General features: G+C 55.6%; 1 protein-coding gene across 1 annotated transcript in view; it reads left to right on the top strand.

The window, feature by feature from the left end:
• CGN (cingulin) overlaps window positions 1–21,256 on the top strand; it is a 51,096-nt gene that overhangs the window by 22,762 nt on the left and 7,078 nt on the right. Inside the window, exons 2-17 of the mRNA XM_044449235.1 lie at window positions 964–2,186; window positions 2,737–2,837; window positions 3,770–3,839; window positions 5,613–5,711; window positions 6,549–6,700; window positions 7,683–7,824; window positions 7,917–8,129; window positions 8,863–9,011; window positions 9,205–9,346; window positions 10,162–10,374; window positions 10,624–10,830; window positions 12,547–12,804; window positions 13,350–13,520; window positions 13,810–13,971; window positions 14,764–14,853; window positions 15,801–15,884. Coding sequence (XP_044305170.1) covers window positions 993–2,186; window positions 2,737–2,837; window positions 3,770–3,839; window positions 5,613–5,711; window positions 6,549–6,700; window positions 7,683–7,824; window positions 7,917–8,129; window positions 8,863–9,011; window positions 9,205–9,346; window positions 10,162–10,374; window positions 10,624–10,830; window positions 12,547–12,804; window positions 13,350–13,520; window positions 13,810–13,971; window positions 14,764–14,853; window positions 15,801–15,884 — 3,447 coding nt within the window. The 5' untranslated portion in view covers window positions 964–992. The remainder of the gene's footprint in view (window positions 1–963; window positions 2,187–2,736; window positions 2,838–3,769; window positions 3,840–5,612; window positions 5,712–6,548; window positions 6,701–7,682; window positions 7,825–7,916; window positions 8,130–8,862; window positions 9,012–9,204; window positions 9,347–10,161; window positions 10,375–10,623; window positions 10,831–12,546; window positions 12,805–13,349; window positions 13,521–13,809; window positions 13,972–14,763; window positions 14,854–15,800; window positions 15,885–21,256) is intronic.

Here is a 21,256-nt window from a genome sequence, read left to right on the forward strand (position 1 = left end):
ATTTTCAGGGCGGTTGACACGAGTCCAAAAAAGCAATGAAAAAATGCAGTGAGCATCGGGGGGGTGGGGGGGGTGCTGGGCACTTAAAAGATTGGGGGTCCAAGTCCGTAGGACAAAACCTGCATCCAGTCTGCTCCTGTAGACCCACCGAGGAACGTTTAGAAACATTCAGAAGGATCTATCTGACTTCCAGCAGAGGCAGGGTGCGTCAACAGAGTGCTCATCCAGATCATCTCAGCTGAAATTAATTCTGCAGTTAGTTTGCACTCTTGACTTGTAATCCCAGACCAGTGGAAAGAACATAATTACTGTGCAGCTGAGTTATTTTCCTTTTTTGGTGAGGTGTGTTGCCCCTTGTGTGGAGGGAGGAATTAACTCTTCCTCCATAGCTGCAACTCTACCCTTTGAAAAGGCCCCCAGGTAAATTAAGAAAGTAAGGGCCCGGAAGATAAACTAGGGGCCGGAGCCTGTTCATCCAGGCCTCAAAAGGCCCACGGTGAGCCATAAAAACAGAGCAGGTCGGAAGGGTCCTCCCGGGCCATCTGGTCTGACCCCTGGCTCCAGCCGGCTCCGCTCATGACATGCCCACCATGTGCACGTCCAGCCTGTCCTTGAGCACCCGCACCGATGGGGCCTCGGCCACCTCCCGTGGGAGCCCATTCCATGCCCTGAGGGTCCTGACTGTCAGGAAGTGCTTCTTAAATGGCTCTAAAACACAAAAGCGCTGGCAGAAGCAGCAAGAAGAAAATCACTGCAGATTTGACAGGCTAAAGGCATTAATGATGGAACAGCTCTGTACATCATGTGGAAAAAACACCCAAGCCAGTGCTTGGAGAAGGCCCCGTTAAACTCTCGGAGAGGGTCCCCTCACGGCGGCCCTCCTGCAGGCCCCCAGGCAGCACACCCCAGGCCCCCTTCTGGCTTTATCCTGAGTGTTCCCCCCCCCCATTTTTCCCTTTGCAGGATCCCTTAAAAGCTCAGCGCCGTGGAGAATGGAATACCATGTCAATGGCGCCTTGGCCGAGAAGCACAGCCCGATGGACTACGGGGTCCAGATTAGATTCATCAACGACCTGAAGGAACCCAGCAAGCCCCAGAAGATCCGCTCCAAGGCCTCCAAACCGGGTTCCTATGGCGTGGCCGTGCGGGTTCAGGGGATCGACGGGCAGCCCTTCGTGGTCCTGAACAGCGGCGAGAAAGGGGAGGACTCGTTCGGCGTGCAGATCAAGGGCGAGACCAAGTACGGGGCCGCTGCCCGGAAGCAGCCGCACGAGGAGGCCTTCCCGGGCTCGCCCGGGGCTGCGTCGTCGTCCAGGGATGCCTCGGGCTCCATCAGCTCCGACTCGGATCTCCCGGATAACCCGTACGGGGCCCAGCTGTCGCGGTACAGCTCCCAGTACAACATCTCGGACGAGGAGCCGGGCCGCTCGTCACGCAGCAACGGCCCCTCGCTCCCCGCAAGCGGCTGCCGGACGCTGCCCCACAAAAGGGCCCTGGGCGAGCAGCTGCGGCGGACTCAGTCCCACAGCTCCCTGCTCAGCCCCGGGGGGGACGCGTCCGAGCAGCCCGGCCCTCCCGCCACTCAGCCCGTGGGCGCCCCCCAGGCCCTGCCTGGAGCGGGCGCCCCAAGGAGCACCAGCATGATGAACCTCGCTGGCCACAGGCTGCCCAGCCCTCAGGGGGACGGCGGCGGCGGCAGTGTCTCCGGCTTGCGGCCCACCCAGAAGCCCCCCTCGTTGGAGGCGGACCCCTCCCAGCCTTCTCCGCCGGGCGGCGGCGGGGACATCGACACGATGCCGCTGTCCTCGGTGGACTCGCTGATCAGCAAGTTCGACGGGAAGGCCCAGCAGCGGGGCCGGGCCACCAGGAGGAGCCGGATCTCCGCGGCGGAGCGGAAGCGCTCACAGAGCCTCGACGGGAGGGTGGCTTTCCGCGACACGGCCGAGTGCCGGGAGCCGGGGGCCGGCGAGCGCCCCGGGAGCTTCCGAGAGGAGGCGAGGACCCCGGCCACGGTCCAGCTCGGTTCGGCCGGCCCCGCGGGAGGCAGAAGCCTCAGCCGAGCTGCTGAGCGGCACGCGAAGGAGTCCGACCTAGACAAGTCGAAGCTGACCCGCGACTGGGTCGCCAAGAGCCAGGAAGAGCCGGCGACGGAGAAGCAGCCGAGGAAAGTTCAGTCGGATCTGCAGGTATGTCTCAGCGGGGCTGCGTGGTGTGAACGAGCGGGGAGCCCTTCGTAGGCCCCCTCTCAGGCCCCCTCTCCTGCATCCCACGATCCGCTCGGCCCAGAGTTTTGCAAAGGATTGCAGAAAGCCACTTGGGGGAGATTTTGGTTAATAAGGCTGCAAACATTAGTGAGGTGGATCCGTGAGTGAAAATACCAGAAACCAAAGCCCAGTTGACCCCATGTAGGCTCCTCCCTCGGAAGGGACTGCTGGATCCATTTATGGGGGATCAGCCTCTTCCCGGGCAACTCCGTGCTCTGATGAACAGCATGGAGACCCTTGGCCAGGCTGGTGGGGGTTGTAGTCCCACAACACCTGGAGGGCCTGCTTGGAAAGGGTGATCTGGACAGCTTTTCTTCAGGGTCTCCGGTGGAGACGCCTGGCCTTCCCCATTCCCTCCCTCCCCAGCCTCCTTTAACGGGAGGTCCAGCACCTGAGCCGTGTCTGTTCCTCCGTCACTGCCCTGACTCGGCCCGTTCCGCAGTCCTCTCACCTTCGGGGTGGTTTCTTGCAGCTTAAGTCTACTCCTGACCTTTTGAAGGACCAACAGGAGATGTCCCAGCCAGGGAGCAGTGACTATACCAAAGAGCTGATCTACAGTATCTTGAAGGATGGGTGAGTGTTGAGAAAGCCACGTGCCTTTGGCTTGGACTGCCTATTTTAAGCTGTATTCAGAGTTAACAGTTGCCTACCGTCTGTATAGTACACTTACTTGTTACCTTTCTGGGCGGTTCACAACATTTAAACTAAAGTCCTCTATGGCCTGGCCCATAGGAAGCCACCTTGAGCTGAGCCAGACCCTGGATCCATCAAGCCCACTGTCGTTGACACGGGCTCTGTTTGCATGTAACAGTGACAGATTGTGGGCTAATCAACCCATGGTTTGCATGGTGCATGTACCTGCGTTTTGAATATGAAACGAACATGCCATTTTAATCATTCAGTCAGCCTCATCTGAGGTTGCTCTGTGAAGCTGCATGTGATGGGTTAATTATGGGTTGTACAACCCACAGTTGACCTAACAACCAACAGTGTCCAACCTGGCACTTCATGGAGCAATTTCCAAGCGAAGTTTGCATATTCAAAGTGGTAGCGGCACAGAACCCCAGCTGAGCGTGGGTTTTGTTAGTCTACAGCTTGCTGCCATTTGGTGTGAGCCGGGCCCTGACTAGCTGCAGCTCTCCAGAGCTGCAGGCAGGAGTTTCTTCAGGTCTTCCTGGAGATGCTGAGGACAGAGAACTTCTGCAAAATAGAATTCGGCCCCTAAGCTGAAACAGGTTCAACATTTGCCCGTTAGATGCAATTCACTAACACGACCTTAAATACCGAGACCACCTACTTTTTGGTCAAGGTGCTCTACTTCTCCTGCCCAAAGCCCCTCAAGAAAGCCCTGTGGGCCAGAGACCAAGTCTGAAAGCCACTAATTTAAACTGCACCGTAGTTACAGAGCTGTGCAATTTGTTCAATGGACTGATAACGATTTTGGTCAAGGTGGCCGGTGGGTTTCATTCCAAGCTGAATCGGTTGCCCTGTTTTGTCATTTGCAGAAGCCCAGAAAACGACATCGCAGTGAAGAGAAAAACCAACTTGGTCTTTGAGAAAATCCAAGCGCTTGCGGTGAGTCCTGTGGCAAAGCGTGCGGCCCGCTGTATTCTGTGTCGACACGAGCCGTGTTGGCTTCCGCCGGATCCACCTGCTTCAGACAGGGCGCTCTCGATGCCAGGGAGTGCCGAGCTTGCTCCTGTCCTTGCGGCGACCTCCCAGGAGCCACAGGGACACCCCATGGCCCCTGTTCAGGTGCTCCTTCTACAGCAACTTAGCCACCGCCTAATGGGATGCAGAAAGGAAAGGGGAAGAGGGGTTTTGGTTCTTCAGTTTCTGTGCCTCACATGCAGATGGGCTTTGCCACGGAGCGCAAGGCCTGAACCAGGGAAAACTGCCATCGCTCGGCGCCCGGTTCTCCCACTTCTTGGTCCTCAGTAAGGCTCGGGGAGGGGCTGGGCCAAGCGGAGCCGAGCCATGAGAATGCCCCTCTCCTTCACGAGGAAGAGGGCTCTTGCACCGCTTCCCCAGGAAGGGGGCGTGCGCTCCATCCTGCTCACGGCTTGCTTGCCCGGCTCCATCTCCCCCGTGAGACCCAGACGCACGCCAGAGAGATGGCGTGATCCACAGGCGAGTCCTCTCTCCGCAGACCTGCGAGGGTTTCATATCTGGCAGACGGGAACCCAGCCGCAGTGGCTAGTTGGGAGGAAGCGTTTTCCCCCCAGAAGCACAGGCCAAGGCAGCGCTGTCTCTGCTCGTGTGCGGAGATGGATCGGACCGGCCGCTGGCTCTGGTTTTGACAGCAGCGATGGGGACAGGATCCTCCCAGAGGCAGCGGCTGGCGTGGGGAGCTCAGGGCCAGCTGTGTGCCCCATCGCTCGCCGTCCCTGGCTTGTACCCCCCGAGGCGGCCGTCGTTCTCCGCCTCGTGGCAGCAGCGGCAGCGCTGTCCCCGCACGAAACCAACCAGCTCGTCTGATGTATTTTCTCCATAACTCGGAGGGTCCTCTTGGCGCTTTTTTGACAGATAACCTAGCACTTTCTTCCGATTTCTCTCCCTCCCTCCCACCCTCCCTCGCCAACTCCAGCAGTTCTGAAAAAGCTAGTTTTCCTGCACTCCTCATCTTCTCTGCCCCCTCCCAGTTTCTAGGCAGAGACGGCGGGAATCTCTCTCCTCCTGCCTATCGAAACTGGCATGTTGTGGAGGCTGGCTGCTCCGAGGATAAGCTCCGAACCGCCAGCCGGAAGAACATTGCAGGCCCCTGGTGTGAGAGAGCTGCTTATCCAAGCTTGTATTTCCAGGAGAGACACACAGGGTCACGCTTACTCACACTGTGCCAAAACCTGCGCATACAAGGAGCAGAGGCTGCAGCGTAGAGGCCCTAAGAAATTTGTGAGCTGGAGCCGAGAAGAAGAGCAAGACTAAGAAAACGGAAGAAATTGGTTCCTTGTAGCGCAGCTTCATTCCACCGCCGCCACCTCCCGGCTCCCCTCTTCCACCTGGCCTGCCACTTCTGCGCTTCTCTGTTCTGCATCGCGCCTTGCTTCCGATCCAGATCCTTCCCTTAATAAGAAGCATCCTGATGGATTGCTCCAAGGTGGCACTAACTAGCCCAGCATCCACAGTCACCAGTCTGATACCTCTGTGACAACCCCCCCCCCCAAAAAAAAACAACAGACAATCCGTCTCTTACTGCCCCTTTGCTTCTCCCCTGGATCTGGGATTCGAGTCTGTCTCCGCTGGGAAAACCAGCCTATCCAAACATTCAGCACCCAAGCCTACATTGTTCATTCAGTGTTTACCCATCTAATGCCGTGTCTGCTTCTGTTTTTTCTTGGCGGGTTGAAGGCTGCACCTTCATCGGAGTCGAGAGCGTTCCTCCCTCAGGAGAGCGCGCTGCAGAGGAAGGTTGACGAATTGCAGAAGAAACTGGACGAGAAGACTAAGGTAGCTTGAGAAGTCTTTCGGGAAGGCAGGGCTGGACCAGAAGCAGATCCAGGTTCCCTGGCAAATCGTCACTTCAGCGTGCTCCAGCCTTCCCCATCTTTAATTTGCAAATGGATAAATTTTGGGAGAGCCCCTGCCTTTGCAGGAATTCCTGCCTTTTCTATGGGTGGCCCATCTCACTGCCGGCTGATAAACACTGGCCCACCCAAGCCTGGTGTGGAGAGCGAGTGGCGATAGGTGCGCCCACTCAGACTCCGCTGCACGGCCTTCTTGCGTTCACTCGTGCCAGTTCTTTTATCACCCAATAGCCAAAGCTTTTTGTGCAGTTCCAGAATTTTAAAACAGGTTAAAAACAAGTTTAAAATGATGAAGCGGAGCCAAGCTCAGGGAGCCAAGGCTCAGTTTAGATGCCAGGAAGCACTTCCTGACAGTTAGGGGCCCCCAGGGTGTGGAATGGGCTTCCACGGGAGGTGGCTGAGGCCCCGTCGGTGCGGGTGTTCAGGGACAGGCTGGACGTGCGCATGGTGGGCATGTCATGAGCGGAGCCGGGGGTCAGACTAGATGGCCCGGGAGGCCCCTTCTGACTTGCTCTCTTTCTATGTTTCTGTGTTCAGTCCTGATCTGCCATGTGTGTCTGTGAGTGAGTGTGAGGGAGACTTCCTATGCATCACGTCCCTGAATTATGCTACCTTTGCTGTCTGGGTGTGGAAGCAAAGGCTTCTGGGTAACTCCAGAGTGTCTGTCAGTTCTGTCAGTGGTTGCATTCTGGCACTGCGTACGCTGAGGATGTCGGTTTCTCTGTCTTCCCCACACCCTGCCCTTTGCAAAACGACACAGCTCTGTGAGAATTTGGGGTTGTCGCAGGACAGCCGCAGAAACGGCGCTCCTCGCGGCCTGGAGATCCGACTGGAGGAGTCCGAGGAGGAGTGCCGCCGTCTCCGGGAAGCCTTTGCCAAGAAGAGTCAGGAGCACCAGAGCGGGCTGCAAGAGTAAGTGCGGATCCCTTTGGGGCAAGGCAGTGTCAGCCCCACACGTGCCTTGAAAGCTGTGGGTCCGAGTAGAGATGCAAGGGAGGAAGCAGCCCTGTGGCCCAGGCATGGTTTGGGGGGGCCTTTGGGTTTCCTGGACTCCCAGAGCTTGCAGCTCCTGAGCTCGCAGGCGGAACTGGCACTCCGGCCTCCCAGCCATTGTGGAAAGAGCCACCCCAGCTGCTCCTTGAGGTTGTGAAAGGGATCTCGGAGAGGGGTAAACGGCAGAGCGCAAGCAAGAACTTTCTTTGTTAAAGTGAAGGCTGAGTTGCTTTTAGTTGGATTTGTCCTAGTCGGGAAATCCATTTAAAAATAATTTTGGTGAATCGATGCTCATTTCTTTGATCATGTTGAGTGCCGTGTTTTTATTGTGTCTTAACATTCTGTGATACTTTCTCTTTTCAACTTTTTTTGTGTACTGCTGTGAGATCTGTACAAATGGCAAATATACGCATTTTAAAAAGTTAAATACAGCGGCTTAATTCCCATCAATCTGCCCTTCCTCATTTGAAAAAGTCGGCCATTCCTGATAATGTGGTGCTACTGGCAGCCAGGCCTCAATGGGGAATTACTTTGCCTTGGGTGGGATGTTTTCTTCTTGAATCCAGAATGTATTTGGTATTTCTGGTGGCTTGTCCAGGTCTCTGGTATTCCCTGCTGAGGGAGCTTCGATTGATGTCTCCTTTGCTGTCCTGCCTGGCCAGCAAGGTTGTTTCTCAAATGGGTCCATGCTGAAACAAGGTCTGTTAGGTTGTAAAGAATTCTTGCGTTGTTGTATTTATTTGTTCCTATGCATTTTTGGAAACATTTAAAATATGTAAATCTGGACCTTGTGACTGTTGAGCAACTTTCATGTCATTTTGGAGGGACTTCAGATTGTGGATCAAAGAAATTAGGATTAAAAATAGTCTCGCTGCTCTTGCTTTTTCTTAATACTCTGCAGGCTGAGGGATGTGAAAATGGACAAGGAACAGATGGAAGCCAAGATGGCGGACTTGGAAGACCAGTTGATGGAGATGCAAGAGGCACTTGACCGGTTCCGGGAGCCCCCAGGGGGGGCTGTGGACAGGGAAGCCATGCTGAAAGTGAGTGGCCACCCTGCCCCCGCGATGCACCGTAAGAACACGCCAGACACTCCCGAGCCAGTGCATCCCCCCGCTGTCTCTCCCTTCTGCAGGAGCTGATGGAAGCCCGGGAGGAGCTGGAGGAGGTCCTGAGGGCCAAGCAGAAGCAGGAAGAGCAGCTGCGTCAGCGGGAGCGGGAGCTGACCGCGCTGAAAGGCGCCCTGAAGGAAGAGGTGGCCAGCCACGACCAGGAGCTGGACCGGGTCCGGCAGCAGTACCAGCAGGACATGGAGCAGCTGCGGCGCAACATGGAAGACGTCTCACAGGTACGTCGGCGGGGCACCCCCCCCTCCACCGGGCCTGTGCGTTGGGCCTGCGAGGAGGGGCAGGATCTCAAGCCCCCCAAGGTCAGCAGAAGGCCCTGCCCCTTGCCCTGGCTCCACCCCTTTCACCCAGTGGCCTGTGGGGCCAAGGTTTTCCCACTTTCCTGCTCCTCCTAGGAGGTCCCAACGCTTCTTTCCCAGTCGTAAGAACCTTAAGCGAAAAGCGTGTTGGCCGTCTGGCAATTTGGCCCCGGCCCTTTGTGACTTTGGAGCCCCCCTCTTCTCCCACCCACCACTGGAACGTGGCCCCCTAAGGGCGCCTCTGGGATGGAGTTCAGCTCGTGGGCCGAACGAGGGCCGACACCCTGACTCCCTCCTGCAGGCAGCAGCTGAGGGGGCCACGGGGTGCATGACGGAATGCTGTCCTGCGTGCAGAGCTAAGAGTTCCTTGCATGCAGACGGCTGGCCCAGTAAGAAGGGGGGTTCTAGCTGTACCTTCTCCCTGATATGCTAGATATTGTTGTGCAGGGTGTGGCGGGAGCAAGCGTTACGGGGAAGCATCGCATTACGTGAGCCCCGGTTCCAGCGCTTTACCGCCTCCTCTGCCCCTTTGGGCGAAGAAGGGCGAGGGTTCCAGTCCTGGGCAGAATGAGGAAGGAGAGGCCTGGGCGGGAGTGCCACAAGGCTTGCGGGAGCGCCCCTTCCCCATGAACTCGTGTTGCGCGTGTTCCGCCAGGATCAGGCGAGCTTGGAGGCCGAGAGGCAGAAGATCAACTCCGTGGTGCGGAACCTGCAGAGGGAGCTGCAGGAGAGCAACGAGGAGGTGGCCCACTGGAAGGAGCTGTTCCAGAAGAACAAGGAGGAGCTGCGCGGCACCAAGCAGGAGTAAGCCCCTCTTGCCCTGGGTGGATCGGGCCCCCTCCCGACTGAGTCGAGGAGCCCGGGCGGCGTGTGGGACCGCCCAGCCAGGACCGCTCGACATTCGGACGGGGTCAGGCCCTTGGCGGAGAGGGGCCGCCTGATCAGCGCTCTCTTGCTTTTCTGCCCCACCCCTCGCCCCACAACTGCCCTTCTCCAGGCTGATGCAGGTGAAGATGGAGCGCGAAGACCTCGAGGAGGAGCTGAGGGAGGCGCGCGAGCGCGTCACCGCCCTGCGGCAGGAGGCGGACCAGGCCCGGAGCAGCGCCGGGAGTGCCGGAGAGGCCGCCTCCCTCAGGAAGGTGCGCTGAGCGGTGGGCGTGAGGCCGGGGTCCGTCGGGCTGTCCGTGGCAGGCCTGGTGATTCCCGGGACCGCTGGCTGGACTGGTGTTGTTAGGCTGGGACTGCCACGGTTCCCAGTGCATGCAGCAGGCCCCGGGTTCGATTCCCGGCATCTCCAGGCAAAGGGAGGAAGGAGCTCCTCGGAAGCCCTGGGAGCGACTCTTGCCAGCCTGCTCCAGCAGCCCCGGGCCCTGCCCACACTCAGAGGGGAAGGAGCGGTTTTGCCCCCGGGCCTTGTCGGTGGGCTCTCCAGGGGCGCTCGGCTGGCTCTTGTGGAGAAGAGCTTGCCAGAGCAGAGGCACCGCCTGGGTCTCCAGCTTGCGTGGCTGTGCTCTTCATTTCACGCTGAGCTGGGCACTAGAGCCGAGGGACTGGGCTTTTCCCCAGCTGCGAGCAGCCTGTGTGAAGTCGATCAGTGGGGACTGTTCTTCCCTCGGGGTCCTTTTGGCATCCCAGGTTGCCTGCTGGGAGTCCCGACGGGATAGATCAGCCCACAGCCGAGGCCTGGGGATGCCCCATAATCCTGGAACAACGGGTTTTCCTAGGCGCGGTGCAGCCTGAGGGCCAGGCGTGTGACCGGCAGATGCCAGAGCGCAGTCCATGGGTCCACTTTGAGGTGGTTCAAGTTCCCAGATGCGCCCCAGGCCCAGAAAGGGCACTGACCCCTGATAGCTTGGGGAGCGCTCTTCATGGGCTGCTTCACCTATCCCAGGCACCTGGGCTCCATTTCTTCTGATGAATCGTGCTAAACTCCTCCTCCTCCTCCTCCTGCCAGGAGCTGCGTGAGTCCCGGGAGCAGCTGAGGGACTTAACCCTGGAGAAGCAGGCCCAGGACGAGGTGCTGCGGCAGCGGGAGAGGGAGCTGCTTAGCCTGAAGGAGGCGCTTGAGGACGAGGTGGCCAGCCGGGACCAGGAGGCCGAGGAGCTGAAGCAGCAGTTCCAGCAAAACATGCAGCGCCTCCAGAAGGAGTGCGAGGAGGTGTTCAAGGCAAGGATTTGGGAGGAACGGATCGGGAGGGCCCGGGAACAGGCTTGGCGCCCTGCCTGCTGGCTGGCTGGCTGGCGGGCGGGTGGGCGAGGGGGCTCTCTGGCGAGGCGGAAAGGGCGAAACTCTGCTTGTGTTGCGGAGCCGTGGGATGTGCCCCGTGCGAGGAGTTTATCAGGAGCAAGTGTGCAGGGCGGGCAGATCTGCCTTTAGTCGCTTCTTAGCCACATTCTTCCTTGCCCCTTTTCTCAGGTGAAAGCTGCCTTGGAGGGAGAGAAAGAGGCAACCGAACAAACGAAGAAGGCCGTTGAGTCCACGCTGCGGGAGACACAGGAGGAAAACGACGATCTCCGGCGGAAGATCCTGGGCCTGGAGTCGCAGCTGAAGGAGTTCCGGCACTTTGCGGACAACTGGCAGGAGGTGGAGACCAGACTGAAAGAAAAGATTGCCAAGCTAGAGGTACTCAAGGGAGAAGGAATCCCGTGGCTCCCGGTTTTTCTTTTAAACCTCTTCGTTTAATACTGTGGCCGTGAATTAGGTCCCAGTTCGTGATAGGCCTTTGTTAGGATGAGTGGAGAAAGAATCAGTCCTGAGCACTCAGGATTCCGGAATCTGGCCCCTTGCCGTGAAGGCAGCCATTTTGTTTTGTCATGGTGGTTAAGGGAAACTTCTAGTTCATCAGAGGTTACCGGAGGAAGGAGTCTTGCCTTTAGGTCCCATTTGTGGGTTTTTGAAAGGTGACAGCTGAGAAGTCAATCTCCGTGTACAGGTACTGTCTACCATAAAGCACTGGTGGGAATGGGAGGAGCTCCTCACTGTCTCAGGGAAGTCTTGTTTTAATGCATTTAACTTTTTTGTCTTGTCCTTAATCCTGCGGCTCAGGAAATGGATCCCTTTTGCTCCTTCTCCCCTGGCATTTTTTAACTAACAAAATCAATGTTCTTCTCCCTTTTCCCCTTCTGTCACCTTCTCTTTCTTTTTGCTAAAGTCTCTTGGGGCAGAGACCTACCCTCTCATTTTTTGTCTGTGGATCATGCCATATAAAAAGAAATAATTAGGAGTAATAATAATAATAATATTAATGGCAAAAGTCAGCTTTTGTGATGCACATTAAAATTACGTGTGTGAGCTTGCAGAAGAAATACCAGGAATTAGTGACTGCATTTTGGGTCAGAAAGTTGTTTCTGGTTTTACAGGATGCTTTTGGTCTTCCAGTGCTGAATCTGAATTGGCCCTTTTTTGGTTCACGTCTCCTTTAGCAGGTCCCTTGACCTTTTGCCAACTTCGGGAAGCGGCCAAAGTACAAAGAAGCAGTGTGAACAGTGCTTTCTGCTGGCTGGCACCTGGGCGTATTAATTCAAGGGATGTAGCGGAAGGGCTTCACAGGGAGCGATAATCTCGCTTCTTTCCCAAAAATATGTTTGATCTGTGTGTAAACTTAAGGAAAGTTTCAGGCTAACAGCTAACAGGATAATCTCTCCTTCAACAAACAGTCTCCTCCAGCTAAAGTCAACTTCTGATTACACCAACAAGCACTTTGCGTGCTTGGCAGAAACGCCAGGTTTGGGATCCTGAAATCCCCTTTCTTTTCAGGCAAGCATGAAATTCTTGCTTTTACATCAGACTCGGTTCAGGAAGCCTCAGAGAAATAAATGTCTTCAAGCCATGCACATTTCGATCCAAAGTCCTGAGCAGCAGATGCACATCCCCAAGGCTTGGAAAATGTGAAAAATCAGTCGAGATGATTCTTAGGATGCAGGCTGAGGGGACTGGGACCGTGAGCTCTTGGCCGCCTTCTCCATTTGCATGGTACCAATGACAGGATGCTGGAGATCCCAGGAATTTAAAAGATCACGTGGTTTTCTTGCCGGAAAGACCACTTATTTGATCTCTTGTATGTAAAGGCAACAGCAGTGGCTGAACAGATGCTGGGAAAAGGATTACAAGGATGCATATCCTCCACCCCTGTGCATGCCTCCTCCTCTGTTTCTGTCCCTTCTCTCTGTTGTCAGTCCTGTCTAGTGCGCAGTATAAGTTCCTCGGGGCAGGAATCTTTCTGCCCTGTCCATCTGAAAATGCCCTCTGGGTTTGAACGGATGCTGCATGTCTCTTGCGGTGGGTGTTTTCCCCCGCTTGTCCACTTCAGCGCGCGCCCTGCGCCCCTTTGCCTTCCAGGCGGACCGCAAGCAGATGGAAGACTCCCTGGGGAACGCCACGGACCAGGAGCAGGAGCTGCTGCTGGCCAAGCGGTCGCTGGAGAGCCGCCTGGAGGAAGCCCAGCGGAGCCTCAGCCGGCTCTCGCGGGAGCACCAGGACCTGAGCGCCTCGTACCATGAGGAGCTGAAGCAAAAAGAACAGCTCAAGCGAGCCAAGAGCGAGCTGGAAGAGCAGAAGCAGCTGCTGGACAAGAGCATCGGGAAGCTAACGAAAGAGGTGAGTGGCGGGTGCCCGTCTAGCCCTGCTGAGCCGGAACAGCCTGCAGAGATGACCCAGGGGTGCGTGCGCTTGTCCGACTGCACCCGGCTGCTCCGCGTCTTTGCACGCCAGCTGCTGCGGACAAAGGAGGGCAGAAGGGCCGTGTCCCCCAGGCTGGTTTGGGAGGCTCTGATTTCACTCCCTGGGAAAGAACCATTTCCTATGTGCCTGGGACGTTTGCTTCGCAGAGGGGTGCTGGGCTTCTGTTGGGAAATTCCACTCCTAGCTGCAGTGCCTCACGTGATGGGACAAAAGTCAGCCTGGTCCAACATCCTGTCTCCAACGGTAACTGGGCAAACGCTGCTTGGAAGACTCCCAGAAGGGCAGTCTGTGCATCCCAGGGAGATGACCGTAGGCTCCCTGGTTGGCCCCCACATCTGGACACGGAAGGCCTGTCCTCTTGAAGAAGACAGAGCCACGGGGAGAGACAGGAGGGATGGGATGGAATTGTGCTGGGTCAGAACCAGAATTGTGGGTAATCGGGACTTCCTCTCCCTTCCCAGCTCGATAAGATGTCCGCAGAGTCCCACAACGCGCTGTCTGAACTGCAGTCACAGCTGGAAGAGTACAAGGAGAAATCCCGCAGGGAGATCACCGACTCTCAGAAGCAGGCGAAAGACCGGAATGCCGAAGTGGAGAAGATGCAGTATAATCTGGGAAGGTTGCAGGACGAGGTGAGGCGGGAAGAGGGTTCTCCTCCCCTTCCTCGATCTAGCGAGTGCCTTTGGGTTCAAGGCCAAAGTAAACCAAACCTGAGAAAGGGATGTGGAGAAGTCTTGTTTCCTTCCACGCCTTTTAGCAGGTGAAGGTGCCCTCTCGGCAGTCCTGCGTGCTCTTTCAGAAAAGCAAAATAGGCGGCGTGCTTAAAGACGAGACGTGCGCCTTTTCAAAACGAACACCCAACGTTTCCAAGTTCCTGGAAACGTTCTGCCCACGTCACCCTCCCCACTTATTTCCCCCAAGGTAACTCGGCTCAAGCAGGCCCTGCAAGATACCCAGGCGGAGCGGGAGAACGCCATCTTTGACAAGGAGCTGCTGGCCCAGCGCCTGAACAACCTGCAGCAGGAGATGGAGTCCAAGAGGCGGTCCCAGGAAGATCGGTCCCGCCAGGCCAAGTCGCTGGAGGTTTGTGTTCTCTCTGCTTCCAGCAACTCTGCACTGACTGCTTTTTTCCAAGTGCCCTGCGTAGTATTGGCGGGGGGGATTTTTGTTTGGTTAATTGTTGGTTCAGGAGCAAACTAGGGTTGCAAATGGCTGGGCCACACCACAAGAAAAGGACCTCTGTTGCTGTTAACGAGAGGAGGGGCAAGAACAGGTTCTCCGGGCACTTGGCTAGCCTAAACACCCACAATCCAGCAAAGACTGCCGTACGTCCCCTGCTCCCCCAGCAGCTCCGAAAAGAGAGTAGAGATTCAGAATAGGAGGGGCTTCAAGGGTTGTGGGGTGGAGAACACATGCCCAGAAATGTGGGAAGGCTTTTCCTTGAGCTTCAAGCAGTGCCTTCGCCACAACAGGGGAGCACCCAGCACAGGCAAAGCTCTCCCTGTACCAGCAGGGGGCAGTGTCGCCACTCAGTCAAATCCATCGTCTTGCTTCTGAGCAATGATGGTTAAAGCAGGTAATTTTCAATCTTAAAAAAAACAAACAGTCTCAAGAAGAGCACAGATACGTTTGTCATCCTTTGCAAGGTATGAAAGCCTGTATTTTCCTACATGGAGTTCTGCAGAATGAAACAAAACCCGCCTCTGTTCTTTCTCCACTCCTGTAGCATTTCGAAATCCTGCAACTTTTCTCTCACAACTGGTGGAACATAGAAACTCGGGCTTTTTTGCTTGTTTATTTCATGCATTTAGAAATCTGAGTGTGGGAACTTGGGGTGCAGTTGCCTGTAATATAAACCTGTCGCTGAAATTTCAGGACAAAGCGAAGCGGCTGGAAGTGGAGCTTGAGGAGGAGAAGAACACGGTGGAGCTGCTCACCGAGCGAATCAACCGCACTCGAGACCAGGTGAGGCGCGGAAGCCATCTTGGCTGCTCGTGAACCGTCAGCTTCAGAAATATGGGTCAAGAAGCTCCCTCTTCCTTTTTCTTTAGCGCTCCACTGCCCTGAGACTCTCGTCTGCACCATTTTCTGGTTGCCAGGTCTCAGGGATTCTAGTAGAAATCCAAATGGATCATGCAAGTCTGATCTCTGCCTACTGCCTGCCTGAAGCAAGACTGTCGAACCACCTTGAGTCAAGGGTCGGATTCTGCTGGGAGGAGCATTCAGGGACTGGTTTCTGTTAGCCTCTCAGTTCAGTCTCCTGCTTCTGAATTTCTCAAGTTTCTCTGTATGTGGTGGACCCAGACTGGGCAGATCAGGGTTCTAGTCCTCACTTGGCCATGAAGCGCACTCTCAGCCCAACTCACCTCACAGGGTTGTTGTGAGGATAAAAGGGAGAGCAGGAGGAAATTAAGGAAGCAGTCTTGGGTTCCTTGCAAAAGAGAGAAAGGCGGGATATAAATGTAAAGTATAATCATGCTAAAGTGTGTAGAATTCTATCAAGTTTGCTTTAACTCCATCTATTTCCTAAGACGGGTCATCCCAGAAGTCGTAACTTTTCCTTGCTGAGAAAAGGCCCTTGACCCCTGTGGTAAGAAAGGCCCTTGACCCCTGTGGTTGCTGTGGGGCATGCCTATTGTCTTCAGGCCCAGGGGGCATCTGTCTGTCCCTAGACAAGATGGGCCTGTATTTGAACCCAGCAGGACTCTTATGCTCTGAGCAGCCATGCTTAGTCAGGAATGAAGCCTCCATGTTCAGATGCAGTCTACCCAGGAATGCTAGCTGCCAGGGACAAGCAGCAGGAGTGAGCTCAGGCTCATCTGCACTCCAGAGCAGGCTGCCTGCACTAGATGGCGCTCTGACCGGGCGCAACACGCCTGCCCTGCTGATGCTGCCGCCCCTCTTGCCTCTAGATCGACCAGCTGCGAGCCGAGCTGCTGCAGGAGCGTTCCATCCGCCAGGACCTGGAGTGTGATAAGGTCTCTCTGGAAAGGCAGGTGAGGTGGCGGCGCCCCGGGCTCCAATCCCAGAGCCCTCTGGGGCATTCTGGGCCTCCCACGTGCTTGTCGTGCATCTGTAACTGCGGTTCTGTTCCTTTGCTTTCAGCAGGCCTAAACAGAGATTGTGGGGCACTGAATAAGAAGCAGATTTAAAACCATGCAACCCCATAAGAAAGCAGGGAATCAGTTAAAAGGAACCAAGCCAAGGAAGGCTTTCTGACATAAACATGCTTCCAAGGGGGGTGCCACAAAGGGGGGGGGGTCATCGCCCTCAAGGGGTCCATGCCTTCAGGTGGCCTTGGGGAGTGGGCAGGGCACCGAGGGGGGAAGCTCCGCCCGAGGTTTCCTGCCCCCAGGCTGTTCAGGGCTTCAAACACCCGTGCCGGAAGGCCAGACCCGGCCGTTCAAACCTGGGTTGGGGTCTTGTATTATACCACTGCTGCAGTGGGGAGAATTTGGGAGCCTCCACTGGGTTCTGCATCCATGGCAAAAGGGGAGCTGCCAAGGCTAGGCAGCCGGTGCCCTCTGGGGCTTTTGGGTAGGTGCAGCCAGCCGTCAGGAGCAAAGGCAATTGTCGGCCAAAACCCAGGCGCCTCCAGCTTGTCTGCCCCCAGAAACGACACAAATGGCTTGGCGCTGTAAGTGTTTTCCTCCGGCGCCCGGAGAAGCTTTCTTGCCTTTGTTGCTCGGGGTGCCTCTCTACGTCAGTTCAGAGTGGGCCTCAACAGACGCTGGGGCCATTTTCCCCCTGCTTCCCGCGTGCTTCCGCCACTCATTCCCCTTTGCTTTGGCTCTGGCCGGCTCACACACAGCAGGCGGTCGTGGCGTCTCTGCTCGAGACTTGGCCGCTGCTCTTGCGGGAGAGAACGGCCCTGCTGTGCCCAGGGCATGCAGGACGTCATCGGCCTTTTTTTCGGTCGAAACACGGACAGCATCGCATCCTCTGCCACTAAAGTCGAGGCGTGGGCTGCCACGCCAGTGACGGTCTGTACAATGCCTTAAGGCTCTTTCTGCTACAGCTGGACTCCGCCAGCTTTGGGGAAGCCGTTTTAAAAGTTTTGCGGGCTAAGAGCCGACATCTGGTGCCTGGTTTACCCCCAGTCCAGCCAGTCCTCTCTTCTGCAGGAAGCCGCAGTAAGTCCGTTGTGTGGCTGACCACTCCCTTCTCTCGCGAATGTTTGTGAATATTCCGTGACGTCGCACCGCAGTCCAGCCAATGGCTGGTGGAGCCAAGGCCACTTCTTAAGCTACTAATGGTAGGGTGGGGCTAGAAAGGTAAACAGAGCCGAGCCTTTTCTGTTACCAACCAGTTCTGAATAACATTTTAAGATGACATCCTGACTGAGAAAGCATTCTTTGAAAAGCGAGAAGGGAATGAGAAGGGCGTGTTAACAAGTCGAGAGGTGTTTGGATTAGGAAGGAGGCATCGCTGAAATTCATACACTGGATGAAGATTAAAAGGGCTTGGTTTGCAAATGCCTCACTTTGACATGCATCCAAAATGGAGAGAGTATGTGAGAGAGCGGGGGGGGGGGGAATTGAGTCTCTTAACCTGCCTTTTTCCATTACTAAGCCCAAATGATTTGCATAATGAGCCGGAGGAGGAATGCTCCTGTGGTTTGTGTCTAATTTTTTCCACCGCCCCATTGGAGGCCCCTGTCGGAGGCTGGAGACTGGGTCGTGAGCAAAGGGCAGGGGGCTCTTGTGTGGAGGCCCTGGGAAACTGTTAGGATCCGGCAGCTGGTTTGCGGGGGTTGGCACTGGAATGAAGCCGAGATACTATGGCCAGACACTTCTTCTGAAGTGGGAAAGGAACAGGCTTAAGCAGATCCATTCACCCCACTGGTAAGGAGTGCGCTTAAGGCTTTGGGGTCCGTGGTGAGGGGGATGGGACAAAGCCACTAGGCCACACCTGTGCAGGAGAGTGGCACAGGTGAGCTCCCCTTTGCTCTGGTGCCCGTAGGCAATCTCCTTGCCCCGTCTGTTCTGAGTCCAACAGCTTCCGTTGCTGTTCCGCACCGCGTCCACAGCGGCTCTTTCATCCTCTCCTCCGCCTCGCTGCTGTGTCTCCGGCGCAGGCCGACCCTGTCCGGGCTTGCACTGGGGTTTATGCAAAAGCACTGCTTTAAAGCCAATGCACACCCGAGTCATTTTTAATAAACAAGATCCCTGAGCTGTTCTTGTTCTCTCTGCGTAATTAATTTCGGGGACACCTGACTTGGATGCCGTTGCATCCCTGGCACGAAGTGTGCCCGGGGCCCTCCGCGCATGGTGGCAGCGCACCGCCGGGCCGGGCCGGGCGGCTCAGCTCGGCCAGGCAAGAGCGCGGTCGACTCGCGTGCCTGCCTCCCAGGCCAGAGCTCAGAGTGAGACTTTGGCCAGTTGGTGGTCACCGAGAGGACAGGATGGGGAGGAGGGTGCATAGTGCACCTCTTGGAGGACTCCTTTTCTTATTTTTAATTTAGTGGGATTGGCAGCTTTCTTGTTTAAACATCCTCATGGCTATGGCACTGTAGCCAAAGAGTTCTAAGCTGGTCTGTTTGAACTGGCATCTGGAATCAGGGTTGCTTTTTGCCTCCCGCTTTTACCGTTTGGACTCTCTTTTGCCTGTCTTCTGACAACATACTTCTCTGCTCTTCCTTGACGGGGCTCAAGGCAGTTTTCACGGTGGGCACAAGGCCCCAGCCAGAGTTTTGGGGTTTCCATTCGTCATCCTTCCTCAAGACAGTGATCAAGTTCACGCGGTTCTTGTGCCGCCCCACTCCCGTCCAGAACCATCGTGCGCGTTCAGCCTGATCTGATCTAATCCAGCCCTCCCCAGCCCGACACCGTCCAGATATTTCGGGCTCTGTCTCCTGGTGGCTGAGGCTGCGGAACCTCGCAGTGGATATGCATGGAAATGCCCCTTTCTTCATTTGTCCCCTGTTGCTGTGCCAGCCTCCCTCAAGCAACTTCCTCCAGATGCGTTGGACTGCAAATCCAAGAGGTTTCGGCAAGGGGCGGCATAGAAATGCTATAATAATAATAAAAAATAATAATAATCCCAGCCTCCTGTGCAGGGCACCAACTCGGGGGCCTGGGCCCTCAGGCTGCCAAGAGAGGCATCAGGGTTTCGGGGTAGTGGTTGCCAAGCGCTGTCCAGTCGTCTTCGACCCATAGCGATCCTGTGAATGAAGGCCCACCCATGACCTCTCCATTCAGCTCCTTCAAGGTCAAGCCTGTGGCTTCCTTTACGGATTCAATCCATCTCCTGCTGGATCTTCCTTTTTGCCCTCTGTCTTCGGCGTTCCCTAACATGACGGTCTTCTCCAGGGAGTCTTGCCTTCTCAGGATGTGTCCAGAGTTTTGTCATTCTTGCTTCTAGGGAAAGCTCTGGCTTGACTTGATGTAGTTGGTCTTTCGGTCAGTACCTGATGTTTGCAAAGCTGGAATTCCTCGAACCTAAAGGAACAGGGGATGCGGGGTGAGAGGGCCAGACCCTCAGGGCTCTGCGATTCCACGCTATCAATAGCTTTGTTGTTTCATTGCTTTTATGTCACAATGGGAATCGAAAGGAAGTTATGGGGCCAAACTGGACAAGGTTCTGGGATATACACAAATGGAAGCACCCATTTTTGTAAAGTCGAAAGGTGATGTGGCAAGATAGGAAGCAGCGCTTTCTCCCTTTTACCCAAAGTTGCTCTTCACCTGTCGGGATGAGGGAACACCCAGGTGGAGCCTCCTATGGAGTTCAACCCTTTTTTAGGCCAAATGTGCTCTAGTTATGCTTAACGCATAACTATCCAAAATTCTTAATAGGGCAACATTTTTATAAGCCCTTTTATTAGGGCTGGTTTTCTCTGTCACTGAACGAGCGTCCAAGTTCAGTAGAACCCTTCTTTGCACTGTTAATCTCTCACACACACACACACACACACACACACACACACACACACACAGAGAGAGAGAGAGAGAGAGAGAGAGAGAGAGAGAGAGAGAGAGAGAGAGAGAGAAGGTGTTGCTTAACATCCCACAGAAAGAAGTGTTGTGGGGAACTGGAAGGCTTGCCCTGTGCTGTCAGTTTCTAATGCATCCCAATAAAAGCGCTGAGTTGCCGTTGCCGTGGGAGAACTATTTTCATTAACGGGCCAGTGTCGCTGTCTGCTGCTTGGGCGCTAGTCATGGAATTTTAGCCCCATTTAGCACAACAAACAAAACGTCACAAGATGTTATTTGGTAGCTCTACTTTGCACCTCCCTCAGCCTAGGCCTTTAGATCTGCAAGCGCTCCTTTTCAGTTAAACAAAAACTGCCGTTTTAAGGGGGACGTGGAGTCCTGGCTCCTGCTGAGGCAACAGGCTTCACATCCCTGGCTTGCAAAAGTTCTTTTTCCCATCGCTGCTACTGTTCCGGAGCCAGTGCCCAAAACCTGTTTGAACACAGAGCTGTTTACAGCCCTTGTGGGATTCTGTGCCGCTTTTGTTTAAAACACACACACTTTTTTTTGGTTCCACTTGGCCACACTTCAATCCAAGGGGAAAATAATTACGGTTATATAACTCCACTAATGAAACTTCCTATTCAGATGTGGGGAGGGGAGGTGGATTTGGTTCCACCTGGCTTGAGGCGTCACGTAATGTTGTTGAGCGCTCCTCTATAACTGCCTGACTCAGCCTTCGGCCACCGCTAGAGGCTTGCAACAGGATTGATGACTCTCAGGCCACACACTCGAACCTCCTCTGCCCCCTGCCCCTTGTTCGGCGTCACTGGCAGAGCAAATGGCTCCAGACGGGGGTAATTCTTTCGCCGATCCACGCCAGCAAGCACGGGCCTTGGGAGACGGGTGCGTTGTGCGTGGCGGCTCCTGACCGCTTGCGACCAGGAGAGGGAGGCGGGAGGACCCCATATGCTTTCCATTTGAGTTGCACAAATAGTTCAGAAGAAGAGCTACCCTCGAGCAGCAACCCTTGGCACGCCGAGACAGGAGGAGAACTGCGACTCCCAACATTCAGCAGCACGTCGAGGCTGCTGGACTCTTCTCTGTCCCAACTTGCACGGGATTGTGCCTTTAATCCATTTTTCCAAGCAATGCAGGCGGGTGTGTCAACAGGAGCCGCTACATCTAATCTGGCGCCCCCCTCCTTGGGGGGACCAGCTCTGCTAGTGGCAGGTCCCGCCTGAGGCTTGGGGAGCGCTTGCGCAAAGGCACATGGGCTGCAGCCTGACGTAATCCATCAGGTCACCCTCGCAGCGCTCTTCAGAGCCTGCCAGGAGCGCCAGAACAAACGTTGGAAGAATAGGACCCGTTCAGAGTAACGTTCAGAGGCTTGTCTCTTGACTCGAATTGGCTCGCACGTGTTCAGGACTTGTGAGTAGAGCTTGTTGGGAGCA

The sequence above is a fragment of the Varanus komodoensis genome, unplaced genomic scaffold, assembly GCF_004798865.1.
Source record: "Varanus komodoensis strain SLA01 unplaced genomic scaffold, ASM479886v1 scaffold57, whole genome shotgun sequence".
Classification (NCBI taxonomy): domain Eukaryota; kingdom Metazoa; phylum Chordata; class Lepidosauria; order Squamata; family Varanidae; genus Varanus; species Varanus komodoensis.